Source organism: Rhincodon typus, chromosome 11, assembly GCF_021869965.1.
Source record: "Rhincodon typus isolate 14 chromosome 11, sRhiTyp1.1, whole genome shotgun sequence".
NCBI classification, from domain to species: domain Eukaryota; kingdom Metazoa; phylum Chordata; class Chondrichthyes; order Orectolobiformes; family Rhincodontidae; genus Rhincodon; species Rhincodon typus.
Window position 1 is genome coordinate 37,486,094 of NC_063342.1, and position 19,915 is coordinate 37,506,008.

A 19,915-nucleotide genomic window follows, 5' to 3' on the forward strand; every position below is an offset into this window, starting at 1 on the left:
TCTGGAACAACTGGACCTTTTCAGCCCATTAAAAGAATTTTAAAAGTGGAATTAACCATGGCCAGTTGAAACTTGTATACAGATATTTTTGAGGCAAAAACATCTAAAGAAAGACTAGCAGGCACAATATTTTTCTTCCTCTATCCCAGATGCCAGTCAGCTCTGGAATTACAGTTTATTGGACAATTTTAAAAGAGGAAGCAAGATATTTGAAAGAATTTTTCCTTCATTTTTGTTCAATTATTTTCCAGCAGTCATTCATGACATTGAAAGCCTAGCTCAGGAAGAGGGTTTCAAAAGAACGAAAAGATTTCCTTTTAAAAGGAGTTGATGAAAATTGTATTCATTAATAAATAACACAAGCTACAAATGTTAAAGTGAGCAACGTAGCCTGTTGACCACACCTCTTCTCTCATTTGTCTTGCCTCTTCAATTCTCCCTCTCCTCTTTCATTACTGTTCTTTTCTCTGCTACCTCCATAGCATTGCGTCTGTCTTAGTGATACAGCCAGAACTGGCGTCACTTCCACTGGATTGGCTATGACCTTGACCTCCCTGTCTCCTTTCTCTCTCATTGCCTTTATTCCGCTCCTCCAATTATAGGTTCTCTCCCACAAGGACCGCTTCTGTAATCATAGGACATAGCAAGAACTACAGATGCTAGAGTCAGAGACAACACAGTATGGAGCTGGAGGAACACAGCAGGCCAGGCAGCAGCATTTCTGAAGAAGGGTCCCGACCCGAAACGTCAACTTTCCTACTCTGATGCTGCCTGGCCTGCTGTATTCCTCCAGCTCCATACTGTGTTGTCTGTAATCATAGATTCTGTCTCTGGAGTCGAGCCACAAAATTGACAGAGGGCAAAACTGTAATTGGAGGATCCAAATCAGCCTGCATGAGAGTTGCTTACAAATAACAATACATCAAATGAAAGGTTTAATTTATAAAGGACCTTTCACTGCAGAATTTATCAAATGACTTCATAGTGAATTAAGTACTTTTGAATTGTAGTCATTCGTTATTATGATGCAGGAAATGTCATGCAATACAAATAGCATGTTGGTGACTAGATGATTTGTTCCTGTACAGTTCATTGGGAGAAACTATTGGCCTGGATAGTTCTTCAAAATAGTGCCATGGGATCTTGTACATAGACTTGTGAATAAGCAGGACCTTAGTTTAGCATCTTGCCCAAAGAAAGATACCTATGACAGCACAGCATCCACTCAGTATTGTGGCGAAGAGCTTCCTTGGTTTTTTTTTTTAGTTCCGATCCTGTTTTGGAGTGGGACTTGAACTTAAAACCTTGCAGCTCAAGGCAACTGAATTGAGCCAAGGCTGATGGTTTGATAATGTTTTGATTTACTATCTTGCAGGGTGCCATTGTAGCTGTGACAGGTGATGGAGTGAATGACTCTCCTGCCCTGAAGAAGGCTGATATTGGTGTTGCAATGGGTATTGCTGGTTCTGATGTGTCCAAACAAGCTGCTGACATGATCCTGCTAGATGATAACTTTGCTTCGATTGTCACTGGTGTAGAAGAAGGTGAGGGTAATGTTTTGAATTGATAGAAACATCTGTCTTTGGGCTATCTAAATTTCTAACCAAAATGGAAAGTGCTAGAATTATAGAGCATATCAGTCAGTATTTCAAAAGAACTATTTAGTTACAGTAATTTCAATTTTCTGTACAGATTTGTACCTATTCCTATTACCACGTACTGCTATTTGTCCTACGGGAGTAGAAAACAGTTAAATGGAAAGTTTAAGTTACCCCATCAGAACTCAAGCTGCAGTTGGCTATTAAAAATATTTCACACTTCAGTGAAGAGGGATGTAGTTCAGTTAGCAGGTTGCAGCTCCTCTGTATTCAGTAATCCTGAAAAAGCATGTATGTAGTGATTTAACCAGAATAACATTGATTCAGCTGTGATGCTTCAGTAACCTCTTGACACTTTGCTGTCCAGCCTGACATTTTGAATAGTTTCCAGCGTAATATATCATGTTGAGATGAAGGATAAGGATAGAGGGTTGGAAGAGAAAGAAACGAGACCTTTGTTTATATTTCTTAAATATTTAAGTTTAGAACATTCAGTCACGGTTGCATCTTGAGCTGAGTAATACCCATGCCTTTTTTTAAGAGTAAGAATTATATATCCCATCTTGCTGAGATGTCTCATGTCTCATTTTTGTTATTTTGTAAGAAGTGCAAAGTACGGAGCTCAGTTTGTGCAGAGGTATTTTAATTATTTCTCCAAATTGTGATCTGATCTCTTTGCAGGTCGCCTGATTTTTGATAATCTAAAAAAATCCATTGCTTACACATTAACCAGCAATATCCCTGAAATCACACCATTTCTGGTTTTCATTATTGCAAACGTCCCACTGCCACTCGGAACTGTTACAATCCTCTGCATCGACCTGGGCACTGATATGGTGAGTTTTCATTCAGTCCTCCTTGTATTTGTTTTATGGAGGTGAATATTTAAGGTTCCATAATGTACTGGTACTTGCTTCTTCACCCAATGGATGTCCTCACCTCAGGCTGTTTATCCTACATTTTACCCAGTGACAAGAGGATGACCCATTAACTATTTCTGTGCTGTCGGTCGCAGGTTCCTGCCATCTCACTTGCTTATGAACAGGCTGAAAGTGACATAATGAAGAGACAACCACGCAATCCCAAGACTGACAAACTGGTGAATGAGCGATTGATTAGTATGGCTTATGGACAGATTGGTGAGTGATAGTTTTTGTTTGACTATTCTAATTTTTCTACTTCCACCATTTTGAAAAGTATGCAAGTACTGTTCGCAGGATTTAAAATTTTTGAATTGGTTTGATAAGGCTTTCAGCATTGAAAGAAGTAGTGAAATTCAAAGCTCCATTCAGTGCAGAAATGCCTAGATGAATGACTTTTTACCCACTACAGTCTGGGATGAATCCAGACTGGTCTACAGTAGTGCTTTATTTGGCTTAAATGTCCCCAGGCTTTGGGGTTTAAGCCAAAGTGTTTATTCTTGGACTGTTGCTCAGTGAGCCTGTGAATGACTGTCACATGAAGACTCGATTGAGCTCCTGCATTGAAATATGCTGCTTCTGCAGAATATCAAGTGTAAAGAGTGGCTGTTTTGACAACGTACTAGGGAGGTGTGCAATATGCCATGAATGTAAGTTGTAGTTGCATTTAAATGCATCTCCTCATTCTCAACCTGCTGAGGGCCAGCACACTCGGGTGGAAGGGGAGCATCAGTAAAATTGCAGCATCAGTAAAATGGCTTTTGAAACTAAACAGTGGAATGATTGGAGTAAGTGATTTAAGATTAGTCTAGAATCACTCTTTCAATTTGCTTTTTTTGACTTATTTATGCAAAATTGTGTTGCTCAGCCAACATTGTTTTCTATTTACTAGCACTCTGTTCATGTCAAATAATTTCCCCAAGTATGATTGACATGCATTTAATTGGTTTTGAGTCATTGCTTTATATTTGAATATTGCTTCACTAGAAAGTTATGTTAGCATTTGATGAGTACTAACTGGCTCATTATAAAGAGTTCTGTAATCTTTCCGGTAGTTCTATCTAAACAGTTATATCTAAACAGTTATATTTACTGCGTTAACTGTTTTAAAACAAAAAATTTAAGCCTATTTCTCTAAAATGGAACTGTTACAAGGAGTGAAATTTGAAGTCTTCCAAGTCCCTGAAATGCCTTCTCTCAAATATTGCTCAAGTGAGATGTGCCAAACTCAGTTCATAGAATCATATAGCACAGAAACGGACCCTTCGGCCCAACTTGTTCATGCCAACCAAGTTTCCCAAATTAAGCCAGTCTCAGTTGCCTGCATTTGGCCTATATCCCTCTAAACCTTTCCTATTCATGCCAGTGTAACTGTAGGCATGTCTTCAGAATGTGAAAATCTGAGGTCCCAGTGTGAACCCTTTGGTAATATTTATTGGTCACATCCTAATAACCTAGGCACATGCCCTTAATCCTAACTCTTTCCTGTTTATTACCTTTCAATCAATTTTCAGCTCATGTTGCATGATTGTCTCCATTTGTCTGCTTTTGTGTGCTCAAATCTTGTATGGAACTATCACATGCTGTCACTATGGTATATATGCATGGATATAATATACTGTTAGTACTCCCCTATAACATGATGATAATCTTCAATAAAAAAAAAATGCAGCTAGATTATTCAAATTTACTTGTTGATCACAAATCTACAGTGACTGATCAACTTACTCATTGGAATGATTCTAATTCAATTTCTTCCATTGATTTATTTTTATTTTCACTGCAGGGATTTTGTCTTATCTACTATGAAGATAAAGTACTGATCTAACAAGCTGCCTTTTTCCTAATGCCAATTATAGCATCACTTCCCACCTGTCTTTTATAAATGAATATTTTCTGTGGTCATTGACAGATTTAGTCTTTGTCTTTCTAAGTTTGTTCCATATTTTTTCAATTGTTAAACTTGCTTTGCTACTTTTTATATCGCATTTTTTTGCAACAGTCTCTGCCTCTTAGCTTGAGACTGTACTTCAGTTGACTATGTTTTGTATAATTACACAAATCTTTATTTTTCTTCATTCTGTACAGTGTTTTCACTGCCTACAAAACTGTATTTAATGTTTCTTGTCAGACTTTCGAAATTTCCTTCGTCTGTGCTATCTAATAGGTTTTTTATGAGCAAATGTAAAGGCAAGAATTAAAACACTAATGTAATTGTTTCTCTCCAGGAATGATCCAGGCATTGGGTGGTTTTTTCACATATTTTGTGATCCTGGCTGAGAATGGATTTCTACCAGTTGATCTAATAGGAATGCGTGTGAGATGGGATAACCGGTGGGTCAGTGATGTAGAAGACAGTTATGGTCAACAGTGGGTATGTACAAATCTCCTCACTGCTATGTATTTGTGATAACCAAAGCCTCGTTTCCAGTAATGTAGTTAGTTTAGACTTCGGGGATGCACAATCCCTCTGGTAGCTAATGATTAGAGTAGCTGAGCCCATTGTCAGAATTCACTCTTAACTGGCAGGCAGCTTCAAACATTTTCTAGAGCAACTTTATTAATAGAAACAATCATCCTACTTTACATTGGAACTTGACATATCATATATATCTCTTATGGGGTTTGGACCTAATTTAAAAAATCAAACTCTTTGAATCAGTTTAAGCAGAGACTCACGCAGGGTCCGGTTTTACATTTGTATTTGTGTAATCCTGCTAATAAAACTTACTTCTCCAAAAGGCAATGGGGTTGGGACTGCTGATAATTTCATTTTTGATTCCTCTTTCTAAGATGGAGGAGTCGTTCAGTAAACACTTCATAGAATCACAAGTCTTACGACATGGAAGAAGTCTATTTTACCTATTGTGTATGCGCTGGCTCTTCAAGTGACAGCATCAGTGCCTAATGCCAATCTCCTACTTGCCCCATACTGTTGACCATTATTACATTTCTGATAATCATCTAATGCCCTCTGCCTCAATGGAACCTGCCTGCATTACATTTCCAGGTAGTGTATTCAATACCATAACTACTGGCTGAGTGAAAAGGTTTTTTCCCAAATCACCCTTGCTTCTAACCCTAACCGTTGCAAATCACTTTAAATGTGCTGCCACTTCCTTATTCCTTTTACAAGTGGGAGTAGTTTCTCCCCATCTACTTCAGCCAGCTGGCCATGATTTTAAAGACCTCTGTCAGATTTCTGCTTAGCCACTTTCTTTCAAAGGAGAACAGTCCCAATTTCTTTGATCTGTCCTCATAACTGAAGTTTCTCATCCCTCAAACCATTCTTATAAATCACTTCTGCACCCCTTCCAATGCATTCCTATAATGTGGCACCCAGAATAGTGTGCAGCACTTCAGAGGTCTAACAAGTGTCTTGTACATAATAATGGATCGTGAATGAGTTGCTGCTTGTTGGAGGATCCATTTAACATTGAATAGTCAAGGTTTTCCTATAAATTTAGAAGTTTATGAATGGAGATAAAAGGAAGAGCTACAGTTTGCTTCAGAAGAGAAGCAAGATTATGGAGACATGGGTGGAGTCTATGATCTGCTTTCTTCACTTGTCAGAGCTGGGGTATTACACTCACTGATTAATGAAAACTTCAGTCACTGGGTTGGAGTTCATTCTACAGTGTGCTTCCATTGAAATAAAAAGGATACCTTACAATCTTATTACACTTCTTTTATTTATCAAGTTTGAGCTTTCTGACTACCCCTGAGCATATTTATAATTTAATAACTCCCTTCTACAATATTTCTACTCTTTTTCAGACTTATGAACAGCGGAAAATTGTGGAGTTCACGTGCCACACTTCATTTTTTGTCAGCATTGTGATTGTACAGTGGGCTGACTTAATTATCTGTAAGACCAGAAGGAACTCCGTCTTCCAGCAGGGAATGAAGTAAATGTTCAAAACTATGTTCAGGAGAGGGGTTGGCTGTCAATGGCATAATATATAGTAATCATAGTTGGCTTTCTGACTAAAGAATTGTAAAATTAAAGCTTCTCTTTCTATTTTATTCTAATGGTATATAAGTGCAATTGTTACTGGGTTAAATTTGGACTAGAATATATACATATTGTGATACAGTGATCTAGTTATTTTTCAAGTGAATGTGTTGTGCAGCAATACTTTATTGTAAAACAACCCATATCAATATTGGGTCTCCACCAAATTTTCGACCTATATTGCTATATTTTAATTGCCACCTTCAACTGGAATTGGGAAGAGTTGAAATCTTCCAAATTTTCTGCAATTGAAGTGCTGAAAAGGAAGTAATATATGATAATGTCATGTATGGTGCCACTGACTTGAATAACCTAATGGTGCCTAAACTCAGGTGGATGATGAGTCATTCACCTTGTTGCTGTCAAGTTGCCAGCACCCGTGAAACTGCCCCAATATGAGTAGTTGTGTCCAGGAGTGCAAGTTGTAGAGGTATTTTGAGTGACGACTGTTTTCTGTTGCACTGCCTCAATAACATATTCTATTTCGCAGGAACAAAATTCTCATCTTTGGTTTGTTTGAGGAGACCGCACTTGCTGCTTTCCTTTCATACTGCCCTGGCACTGATGTTGCGCTCAGGATGTACCCACTCAAGTAAGAATTCTCATTTTGTTTTTTGTGTCCTGCAATAGTGATTGCTTTAGTTCCAAGTTTCAAGCACCTTTTGTGTTCAAATTTTCTTACTGGAACTTTCTCTTATTGGTTAACATTCTTCTTGTTAATCCTTAATTTACTTTCTTTCAGACCAAACTGGTGGTTCTGTGCCTTTCCATACAGTCTTATCATATTTCTTTATGATGAACTCCGAAGATTCATCATCCGTCGGAACCCTGGAGGTAATCTAAAACTGTTTGTGACAGTGTGTCTTAATAATGTTTAGTGTAATTTTGTAAGTAATCATTTAAGGTTCATGTGCAGTCTTTAACTTCAAACTCTAATGTTCCTGACGGACTTTGCTGTGATTTATTTCTATATTTGCCCTGATAGTCCAGACTGCATCATGTTGCTTGATCTCAATTCTTGACATTTGAAATAGTATTAAATGGTTAATGATTTTGTGGATTTATATTCCTGCTACCCATAGTGGTTTGGGACATGTTTATCCGATGTTCCTGTTCTGGTATTGACCTGAGCCAGTTATTAGTTAGCTTCCCTGGTCTACTGGTATTAACAGATGCAAGAGAAAATCACATGAAGCTAGGGTTCCAATTCTTGTCCGTTAAAGCATGCTTATAAACACACAAATGTGATATTGGGTGAGGGCATGATATGCTCTGCTGTGAAATTACACTGCGCTTAAATTATTACTGCCTTGGTTTAGGTGTGAGAAGCAGCCATTGAGGGTTGGGGTACTACTTGAACAGTACTCATGTGACTGTAGGACCTCAAACTGTTCCTTTAGGAGAGGAAGGGAAAATAATGCTGGGAACAAGAATGATAAATTTTCAAAACTGAAATGAGAATTGCATAATTATTGTGGATTACTTCGGTTTGTCATGTACTTCACACTGATTTTTGTTCTTTTGTTCTAGGTTGGGTGGAACAGGAAACATATTACTAGAAGAACAAATGCTAGTAAATTGCATCAGTTTGTTTGTCTGCCTTAACTATTAAACATTTACTAAAGTGCTAATTGTGGTGAATGGAGATAGACTGTTTTGTAAGAAACAAAACTGAAAATGTCAGTGGTTTTATATAAACTTTTTACAAGTATAATTTAAATAAATTGGATTATGTCAGTGTTGTGTGTACTCTCTTTTTGTATTTTACTTAATTGCACAACCATTTAATATACACCAAATGCAATGGGTAATAAAACTATTTTAAATTACTTGCCTTAATTTCATTACTTTCAAGAATTGGTAATTCAATTTTAACTGGAAACCATAGATACTTTATGTATCTTTAGATGGAACAGTATTTTTTCTACAAAAAGGTATTGCATGTTATGAATACTGTTTGGATTTCATTGGGTGTTAGAATGCCAAATACACTATAAGACTTGGGTTTTAGCCTGCACACAATTGTTTTTTCCTTGGATATCGTCCTGGTACTTTACTGGATTTTAATTTGGGTAGAAAATTGACAAATTCTATCCAAAGCAATGTGATGTATTTGAGGAGAGAAAGAAAGTAAAAGAATGCATTATAATTTGGTTGTTACAAAATGTATATGGACAGATGGACCTTGGAGTGCACGTATTTCCCTTACTCAAGATGTAAATGGTCAAGAAGCGTAGATTTCAAATAATTGTAGGGATGTTTTCAGAAATCACTATCTGAGAGTGCTAGGGGTAGAAAACCTCACCATGATTTAGAAGTATGTGTGGTGTACACTTGTGATTCTGTAACCTACAAGAGTGGAAAGTGGGTTTAGGTTAGATAGGTTTTTCTGGCCAGAAAAACCTCAAGATAGACCAAATGAATGCCTTCTGTACCATATATTCGTGACCGTGTCTGACGGAAAAGGTGCTGTGCTGAAAAAAAGAAATATTTTGACCAGTTCCGCATTGGATGGAATGCTATATTTCTGTTGTTTGGAAATGTACTGGCACTAATAGCATAGTGTCAGATTATATTGCCTGCAGTCTTTGGACCTCCACAAATGTTCAATTGACAGCCACTTTTGAAACCCACCAAACTTTCAAAAATATGAAATCAACATCCATGGAGACCTAACTCTGGAATGGATTAATTTTTATCCAACCTTAGCTTTAGGGAGGTGGTCACACCACAGGTTCAGACAGATGGGTGACTGCCAGGAGAGGTAGGCAGGTGGTGCAGGATTCTCCTGTGGCTATTCACCCCTCAGACAGATATACCGTTTTGGATACTGTTGGGGGTGATAGCCTCTCAGAAGATAGTACAAGCAGCAGCCAGGCGTATGGCATCACAACTGGTTCTGCTGTAGAGTAGGATGGGGCAAAATCCAGGCAAGTGATAGGTGACTTAATAGTCAAGCACAGACAGATGTGAACGAGACTGTAGGATGGTGTATTGCCTCCCTGATGCCAGGGTCCTGAATGTCTGAGCAGGTACAGGACATCCTGAAGTGCGTGGGAAAACAGATAGAAGTCTTTGTCCACGTTGGCACAAAAGACATAGGTAGGAAGGAGGAAGAGGTCCTGCGAGGACAATTCTGGAAGCTAAAAAGCATGACTACAAGGGGGGTAATCTCAGGATTACTATCTGTGCCATGGGCTAGTGAGGCTAGGAAAAAGACTCTACAGTTGAACACATGACTATGGAGCTGGTGTAAGAGGGAGGGCTTTAGAGAGATTTGGGGGGGGGGGGGGTGGTGGTGGTGATGTGGAACCAGAACAACAGACCAGTAAGTGCAGGGACTGGGGATAAAAGAAAGATGCATCGCGCAGAGTAACAATAAGCAGAGGGAAGTCGTGGGGCTCAGCGTGCTGGAGTGTGTTTACTTCAATGTAAGAAGTATAACAGGTAAGACAGATGAACTAGGAGCATGGATTACTACATGGAATTGTGTATAATTGCCATTACAGAGGCATGGTTAAAGGAGGGACAGGACTGGCAGCTTAACATTCCAGGATAACGCTGTTTTAGCTGGGACAGATAGGGAAACAAAAGGGGTGGGGGAAGTTGCATTGCTGATTATGAATCACATCGCAGCTCTGTTGAGGGAGGACATATCAGAGGGATCTTGCAGTGAGGCATTATGGTTGGAGCTCAGAATTAGGAAGGGTGAAATCACAATTTTGGGAGTTTTTTGTAGACCTCCCAACAACTCGCGGGAGACAAAAGACCAAATATATAGTCAGATACTGAAAAGATTTGAAATAAAGGGTAGTAGTGGTGAGTGACTTCAACTTTCCTTTTATTGACTGGGACTCGCTTTGCGACAGGATGGAGAGCAGGTTGTTGACTTGTTCACTGAGCTGGCTTGTTTACATTTAGACATTTCGTCACCGTGCTAGGTAACATCATCTGTAAGGCCTCCAATGAAGCGATGTTCTTCTCAGCTTGGAATTTATGCTGTCCGGTCCGTTATGATGAGTTGTTAGTTCTGGTTCTGTTCTGTATGGGTTTGTATATGGAGTCCAATTCTATGTTTGTTGATTGCATTATGGGTTGAGAACCATGCCTCTGGGGATTCCTGTGCATGTCCATGTTTGGGTTAGGCTACTAAGGTTACATTGTCCCAGTTAAACTGGCTTTCATTGTCCAAGTGTACTGATATTAGGGAAAGTTTGTGTTGTCTTGCTGCTCGCTGATGTTTGTGTATTCTGGTGGCTGGTTTCCTTCCTGCCTGTCCGATGTAATGTTTGTGACAGTAGTTGCGTGGTATTTTGTATACTACATTGGTTCTGCATGTTGTGGGTATGGGTTCTTTAATAGTTGAGTTTTTGTCGTAGCATGGCTGTGCGCTTGTGTGCTACCATGATTCTTAGTGGTCTTAGGAGTCTCGTTGTCAGTTCTGATTATGTTCTTGATGTAGGGCAGTGTGGCCAGTGTGTTAGGGCGTACTGTGTCCTCTTGGTGTTGTCTATACTGTAGGCACCTGCAGATGAAGTTGCAGGGATATCCGTTCATAGGGAAGATTTTGTATAGGTGCTGTTTCTCTTTCCTGTGTAGTTCTGGTGTGTTGCAGTGAGCAGTGGCCCCTTTAAATAGTGTCCTCATACAACTTTGTTTGTAGACGTTGGGGTGGCTGTGGAATTTGAGGATTTGGTCAGTGTGGGTTGCTTTCCTGTATACCAAGGTTTGGCATTTCCTGTTGGTCGAATGTTCAACTCTGACGTCCAGAAATGGAAGCTCATTGTTGTTTTCTTCTCATGAATTTGATCCCGCCAAATACATTGTTAATGAGTTTCTTCTAGTTTGGTGCATTTAATGACAAATGTGTTGTCCATGTACCGGATCCACAGTTTAGGCTGATTGACGGGAATGGAGAGCAATTTGTTAGATAGGTTCCGGAGGGCTTTTTGAGACAGTATGTTGACAATCTAACCAGTGAGGAGGCCATACTAGACTTGGTATCAGGGAATGAGCCAGGACAGGTAATTGATGTTTCAGTAGAAGACCATTTTGAGCTTAGTTAGCATAACTGCATAAGATTTCGAGTAGTCATGGAGAAGGATGAGAGTGGCCATCCAAATTTGACAGGAACTGGAGAATGTGGATTGTCTGCAGTTATGAGGGCAAATCTACAACTGGCATGTTGGAAGGCCCATATAGACCAGTTGATTAAAGTGCAGGGCATGTGTCCCTGCAAAACTACAGGATAGGAATGGCAGGATTCAGGAACCATGGAAGACTGAATCAAAAGGTAGAAGGAAGCATATGATAGGTCTAGGCAGCTACAAACTACCGAAGCCCTTGAGAACAGCGAAATTAGGAAGGAACTTAAACACAGATTTAGGAAGGCTAAAAGGGGCCATGAAATGTCTTTAGCAAACTGGGTCAAGGAGAATCCCAAGGCTTTTTATGCATATACCAGAAGAAAGAGGATAGCAAGGGAAAGAGTAGGCCCACTCAAAGACAAAGGAGGAAAGTTTTGCATGGAGCCACAGGAAGGAGGAGAGATCTTTAATGAGTACTTTGTTTCGGTATTTACCAAGGAGAAGGATATGACTGATGTTGAGGTCAAGGGTGAGTATGTGAATACTCTAGCAGATGTGAATATAGGGAAGGACAGTTTTGGGTATCCTAAATTGCATTAAGGTAGACAAGTCTCTAGGGCCAGCTGGGATCTATCGGAGGTTACCGTGAGATGCAAGGGAGGAAATAGCTGGGGCATGAGCAGATATCTTCACATCCTCTTTGACCACAGGTGAAGTTCCAGAGGACTGGAGATTAGCCAACATTTTCCCTTGTTTAATAAAGGAAGCAGGGATAATCCAGGAAATTATAGGCCAGTGAGCCTGATGTCGGTACTGCGGAAGCTCTTGGAGAAAATACTGAGGGACAAGATATATGCACATTTGGTAGAAAATGGACTAGTTAGTGGCAGGCAGCATGGTTTTGTACTGGAAGGTCATGTCTCACCAACCTGATTTGAATTTTTTTGAAGAGGTGACAAAGATAATAGATGAGGGAAGGGCTGTGGATGTAGTTTAAATGGACTTCAGTAAGGCGTTTGATAAAGTCCCACATGGCAGATTGGTACAAAAGCTGAAATCATATGGGATTCAGGGTGGGCTGGCTAGATGGATACAAAAATGGTTTGATCATAGAAGACATAGGATAGCGGTGGAATGCTGTTTTTTCAGAATGGAAACCGGTAACTAGTGGTGTTCCAAAAGGATCAGTCTTAGGTCCTCTGTAGTATACATAAATGATCTGGAAGAAAATATAGGTGATCTGATTAGTAAGTTTGCAGATGACACGAAGCTTGGTGGAGTTGCTGAAAGTGCCGACAATTGTGAAAGGATACAACAGAATATAGACTGGTGACTTGGGCACAAATGGCAGATGGAGTTTAATCCAGACAAATGTGAGGTGATGCATTTTGGAGGATCAAATTTAGGTGAGAAATATACTGTAGATGGCAGACCCCTTAGGAACATTAACATACAGACAGACCTGGGTGTGCAGGTCCACAGTTCCTTAAAAGTGGCAACACAGGTGGCCAAGGTGACTAAGAAGGCATATGGAATGCTTGCCTTCATCAGCTATGGCATGGGGTACAAGCTTTGTCAAACCATGTTGCAGCTATATAAAACCCTTGTTGGGCCACATTTGGAATATTGTGTGCAGTTTTGGTTGCCACGCTACCAGAAGGATGTAGAAACTTTGGAGAGGCTTATTTTTTAGTTTCGTTAAGGCATGATTGGCACAAGCTTGGAGGGCTGAAGGGCCTGTTCCTGTGTTGTATTTCTCTTTTGTTCTTTTTGTTCTTATTGAGTACTTTACAGAACCCACTTCTTCAGATTTAAATTTGTATGCTGGATGGTATCAAAATGATATTTGCACATTTAAGTTTTCTTTAACTTATTTCCACTCTCTTTATTGTAGGTTTCCAACCGTCTCAAAATAAGCTCCTGATGTAACATCAGCCTGGCTCGAGGATTGGTTAGCTAACAGGAAACACAAAATAGGTCATTTTCATGTTGGCAGATGTAACTAGTACAGTAGCACATGGCTCAGTGCTGGGACCTCCGCTATTTACAACCTATATCAAGGAGTTAGATGAAGAAAACAAATGCAAGGTTGCTAAATTTGGTGACTAGAACACAGATGGGTAGGAAAGTGAGTTGTAAGAAAAGCGTAAGCAGTCTGGTTAAGTGAGCAGACAAATTTTTGGCAGATAGAAAAGTGTGGGGAAATATCAAGTTCTCCATTTTGGTAGGACAGAAGGCTGAACTGTATACTAATTACATGGAGAGAGATGATAGAACTCTGCCAATTAGGACCTGTACAATATATGCAGGTAAAGCAAGTGATTAGAAATAACAAGAAAATGTAATAGTAATTATGCAATTTTTCTGCAGTTATAGACGGTGTGGGTACAACCACATTTGAAGTGCTTTGGAGTTTTGGTCTCCTTAAGAGAGAATATAATTGCATTTGCAGCCGTTTATTTAGTTGATTGCTGGGAAGAAGTTACCTTAGAATAGTTTGGGCCTGTGTCTGAATGAATTTAGAAAAATGAGGTGATATTGAAACATAAAGCTTGGCAGGATGGAAGCTGAGTGGACGTTCCCCTTATGTGGACTATTAGAACTGGGGACATGATTTGAAATAAAGGGTTTCCCATGTAAGGTAGAAATGGAGATTTTTTTGAATTGTTAGACAATGCAAACTTCCTCCCCAGAGAGCAGTAGAGATGGGTTAGTGAATATCTTTAGGACTGAGTTAAGTGGATTCTTGATTGACAAAGGAGTTGAAGGGTAGAGAGGAAAATAGAGTTGAGACTACAATCAGATTGCCAAGATCTTACCACGTGGCAGAGCAAGCTTTCAAGGCAGAGTGGCCTTGTGCTGCTCCTAATTCATATGTAGTCTTCTGCAATTTAATTTGCTAAACTATGAGTTCCCATGTAGTCAAATCAAAACTGTCTTTCTAATAATCAATTTTTGAGGTATCAGACTGCTATCAAGTGTATAGAGATATACTTTTTTTTAATAAATCTGTTTGAGCATTTTATGACACTTCCACTGCACCACAAGAGCCCATGTGCACTCAATTAATAGATCTATTAGCTTGATGGCACTTCTAGGTTGCTTGCCGGAAGAAATCATTAAGTGTACTCTAGGCACATTCATGACACGCAGGGATTATAAAGCAACACTAACATGGCTTTTGGGGAGTATTTAAAGCTCATCAACCTGGTTTAATATATCAAAGGTTACAGATTAGTAGATATTGTTAATCCTGTGGATGTTTTATGTTTGGATTTTGCAAAAAAAAAATTGACAAGGTGCCTTGCATCAGGTGCAATATTAGAATACTGGTGTATCCTGGGTTGGATAAGGAAATTATTGAGATAGACTAAAGGGCTGTGATTAATGGTAGTTGCTCCATGTAGAGGCCAGTTGCTCCCAGAGTCCAAAGGATCACTTGTGGATTTGTTACACTTTGTGATATACAATATCCTGGATAAGCTATCCACAAGTTTATCAATGTGACAAAAAAATCTGGAGAAGATTACAACCCGATTTAGGAACGGTGAAAAAATGAGACAGGTGTCATTGATAGAAATGCAGTCTGATACATTTGTAAAGGATTAATGCTGAGCTATGAATTCCCTTAAAAGGAAACAATCTGGGTATTGTAGTGCACAAATCTAAATATTCACAACAAGTCTCAGACTGCAGCAAAAATTGAAAGTATATTTGTATAGGTAAGATAATGAAATACAGAATAGAGACTACGATGGTGTTAGTTGATTTGGTCCCACCAGAGTACAGTCTGGAATCCCAAATCCTGCAAATGGTTCAAAGGAAGGCCACAAAATTAAGGCCATGTCTAAAACACCCTTGCCTACCACAATAGTTTCAGGTATTTGGGGCACTTAATTGTTGAAGATTTAGAGTTCAGGACTTAATTAAATTGTTCAAACTGATAAGAGTCTGGATAATATGAATGGATTATTTGAATGAGGTGTTAGAATGAGGGGAACTTGTGTGCTGTTTAAAAGTAGAATTAAGTTACTAATTTATTTTCCTATGTCATGTTGACCTTTGCAATAATTTACTGCTTGTGTAGGAGTTGCAGATTTCCAAGAAACATTCAGTAGGGAGGTGAGCAAATTGGGAGGTTGAGTAATATATCTTGCGGTCATTGTTATCTCTGATTTTCAATAATCTTTGGGGTGAAGTTGGAGAATAATTTCTCAGAATTCTTGCCCCTGAATCGACCAACAGCTTTGTATTTAGAGCTTCCTAAAAGTCCACATACTTGTGTAGCTAGTTATATATGAAAATGACTTTGATATATGGCTTTTTTCATTGGTTGCATTGGCCACTTTTGTATTGAAGCAATCCATGTCCATAGGCAGCAAGCCCTGGATAATCAAGTATGGACTCATAAGTGGCAACTGACATTGCCTGCCTTTTGTATGGCATGAATGACCATCTCTTGCAAGACAGCATCTAGCTATCATGCCTTGCCATTAATTGACATTACCATGGCTGAGAACCCTGCAATGAACACCACAAGGATTGCCATTGACCAAAAACTGAACTATACCAGTAATATAAATACTGCGACTACAAAGTCAAGTCAAAGGCTGACAATTCTGTGGCAAGAATTTAACTTTATCTCCAAGGTACGTCAGGAATGTGATGTAATATCTTCCTTTTGCCTGAATGAATGCAGTTTTACTCAAGCTTGACACCATCCAGTACAGGACACCCCATTTGATTGGCACCATATCTATCGCTTTTAACATTTGTTCCCTTTGGCAGTGTATACCATTTAGAAGGTACATAGCAATTTATGGGAGCTCCTTCCAATTATTTGGGGTGGGGGAGGTGGGGATAGGCAGTGCGGTTGATCTTTTTGCACCACGAGTTTCTATATGGTTTAGGATATCTGACCCCTCCTCTAAACAACTCTTCTTTTTCAAAGAACCAATGTGCCTTTACCTAAAGTTTATAATTTGTAGGAAGCTTAAGGGCAGAACAGAGAATTCTTCTCACTATACTTGGTGTGTGTGTTCTTAATCCTTGAAGGCCACAGGACAGATGGATAGGGCGGTTAAGAATGCATGTGTGATACTTGTTTTCATTAGTTGAAGCATAGAATACAAGAGTTGGGAGGTTACAATGAAGCTGTATAGGAGGTTGGTTAGGATAAAGCTGAGTACTGTGTGCCATTCTGGTCACCACAATACAAGAAGGATTTGATTGCTTTGGAGACGGTGCAGAGGAGATTCATTAGGATGTTAGCTAGGCTTGCAAGTTTCAGCAGTGTAGAAAGACAGGTAAAGGCTGTTTTCCATAGAGCTTGAAGTGTACAAAACTATGACCAGCATCAATAGGGTCAATAGGAATAAACTTTCTCCCCCACTTTGGGAAACTGACAGGGGAGGGGGGGAGGGGGACATATATTTAAAGTAAGGGAAGAAGGTTTGGAGAGGATTTAAGGAGTTTTTTTTTCACCCAGAGCTGGAATTCAATACCTGAAAGGCTGGCAGAGGTGGGAGCCATTAAACATTTAAGTATTTAGACAAACATTTGAAAGCCTACAGCATACAAGGCTATAGACAAAGTGCAGAGAGATGGGAGTAGAGTATATAGGTACATGAAGACCAGCGCAGACTCAAAGGGTCTAATTCCATGCTGTAATACCCTGGCTCTATATTTCAGCTTATTGTCAGTTGCCCTTAAGTAATCTGCTTGGTTTAATTAGGTGATAGATTATTCCATTAAATGCTGGTATTTATAGCTTAAGCTGATTTGTTTAAGCAGTAAATAAATGTATACTAAAACAAGATACTGGAAATACACATATGCCTGGCAGCATCTGTGGAGTGGAACAGTTAACATTTCGGATCTGTGACCTTTCATGATGAAAAGTTATTGACCTGAGACATTGGGTAACTCTGCTTCCCAATCTCTGTTTCTGCGTTTCCTGTTTTTATTTTAATTTTTCAACATCTGTGGTACTTTGCTTTTATAACAAAACAATGATGCACAGTAGATTCATGTGGTTCACTAGCCCTTTACAGATGGTAGGAATAAAATAAAGTATCTGCTGCATTAGTCTGGGAGCATCATTCTTTCATGGTGGGTCACTGCTGAATGTTTAAAGTCTGAAATTTAAATGATTTCAGGCAAATTACTTAATTGGAACAAGACAGGCAGAAATATGCACTCATTATTTGACAATGACAAAGGAAACTTGAGTATGTATCCGCTCCAGGCTGTAGATGAAATGTATTCAAGCAAAACAATTGAAGTGAGGTGAGAGTTACAGCCCATGACATCAAAGCTGTATTTGACCAAGCGTGGCATCAAGGAGCCCCAGCAAAACTGGAATCAATGGGTATCGGGGACAAACCCTCCAGTGGTTAGAGTCATACCTGGCATATAGGCAGATGGTCATGGTTGATGTATATCAGTCATCTCAACTTCAGGGCATCTCTGTGGGAGTTCCTCAGTGCCCTAGGCCCAACTGTCTTCAGATGCATTATCAATGACCTTCCCTCCATCATAAGGTCAGAAGTAGGGATGTTCACAGATGATTGCACAATCTTCAGCATCATTTGTGACTCCTCAAACACTGAAGCAGGCCCTTTCTAGATGCAACAAGATCTGGACAATATCCAGGTTTGGGCTCACAAGTGGCAAGTAACATTCACGCCATACAAATGCCAGGCTATGACCATTATCAATAAGAGCTATTGTAATCACAGTCCCTTGACATTCAATTGTGTTAGCATCACTGAACTCCCCCTCCACCCCCATCAACATCTTGGGGAGTTATCATTCATCAGAAGCTCAAATGGACTCACCACATAAACTCACTGGCTACAAGAGTAGGTCAGAGGCTGGGGATACTGTGGTGAGTAACTCATCTGCTGACTCCTCCAAGCTTGTCCACCATCTACAATGCACAAGTCAGGAGTGTGATAGAATACTCCCTACTTGCCTGGAGGAGTGCAGCCCCAACAACACTCAAGAAGCTTGACACCATCCAGGACAAAGCAGTCCGCTTGATTGGCACTACATCCTCAAACATCTACTCCCTCCACCACTGACACTCAGTAGCAGCAGTGTGTACTATCTACAAGATGCACTGCAGAAGTTCACCAAAGATCCTCAGACAGTACCTTCCAAACCCATGACCACTTTCATTTAGAAGGACAAAGGCAGCAGATATATGGGAACACCACACCCTTCATGTTCCCCTCCAAGTCACTCACCATCCTGACTTGGAAACATATCGTCATTCCTTCACTGTTGTTGGGTCATAATCCTGGAATTCCCTCCCTAATGGCTTTGTGGGTCAACCCACAGCCGGTGGATTGCAGTGGTTCAAGAAGGCAGCTCACCACCACCTTCTCAAGGGCAACTAGGGTTGGTCAGCCAGCAATGCCCACATGCCACAAAGTAATTTTTTTTTAAAAAGTTCATGCTTTTGAAATAAAAGGTTTCACGTTCTTCTGTCAAACAAAAGTCTTCATGTTCAACCATGTTGGTATATTCTCATTCTGACTTTGAGCATAAATTGTAGCTGTTGGAAATCTAAACCAAATCATAGTAAATACCCAGTGAAGAATGCAGTGCAAGTAACAGTTCACATGTGGAACCCTCCTCTCATTTCTGCTGTCTGCATCCTAATCCACACCATGTTCTACTCGCCCTACCTCGTTTATGTTTGCTAACCTACTTTGGTAACTGGTGAAGCTTCAATTTTAAAATTCTTGTCTTTATTTTCAATATCCCTTCAATAACCACATCCCTATCTCTGGAATATCCTCCAGACCTAAAAAGTCTCCAAAATATCTGTGCTCAGGCTGTTGATTTTTCCTCATTTTAATCATTTTACTTTGGTAGCTGTGCCTCAATTTTCTCCCCATACTTCTGCCTTGCTACCTCTCATCTCCTTTAAAATGCTCCTTAAAACTTACTTCTTTTCAGAATGCTTTTGGCCAGCTGCCTGTGGTGACTTGCTGTCAAATTTTGTTTGATAATGTTCCACTAAATGCCATGGACTGTTTTATTATGTTAAAAGCAGTATATAATGGCAAGTTGTTATCAATTACAACAATAAAATGAAGAAAAGAAATATGGACGAAAACACATGCAAGCAAAAGCACATGAGAAAGGAAAAGAATGGCATGTAAAGTGCTGAGATGGGATGATTAAATTGTAGAAATAATATTTACAGAAGACAATTTGACTCCTCTGATGATTTATACCAAAATGGAAGCTGATCTTACCTGAGGAATACAGCTGGCTGCCCTT

The 19,915-nt window shown here is 39.6% G+C and overlaps 1 protein-coding gene across 1 annotated transcript in view; it reads left to right on the plus strand.

Moving 5' to 3' along the window:
- LOC109936274 (sodium/potassium-transporting ATPase subunit alpha) overlaps nucleotides 1-8,270 on the plus strand; it is a 43,429-nt gene extending 35,159 nt beyond the window's left edge. Inside the window, exons 16-23 of the mRNA XM_048603115.1 lie at nucleotides 1,376-1,544; nucleotides 2,280-2,434; nucleotides 2,614-2,737; nucleotides 4,747-4,892; nucleotides 6,296-6,426; nucleotides 7,024-7,125; nucleotides 7,276-7,367; nucleotides 8,064-8,270. Coding sequence (XP_048459072.1) covers nucleotides 1,376-1,544; nucleotides 2,280-2,434; nucleotides 2,614-2,737; nucleotides 4,747-4,892; nucleotides 6,296-6,426; nucleotides 7,024-7,125; nucleotides 7,276-7,367; nucleotides 8,064-8,092 — 948 coding nt within the window. The 3' untranslated portion in view covers nucleotides 8,093-8,270. The remainder of the gene's footprint in view (nucleotides 1-1,375; nucleotides 1,545-2,279; nucleotides 2,435-2,613; nucleotides 2,738-4,746; nucleotides 4,893-6,295; nucleotides 6,427-7,023; nucleotides 7,126-7,275; nucleotides 7,368-8,063) is intronic.
- The last annotated feature ends 11,645 nt before the right edge of the window (nucleotides 8,271-19,915 follow it).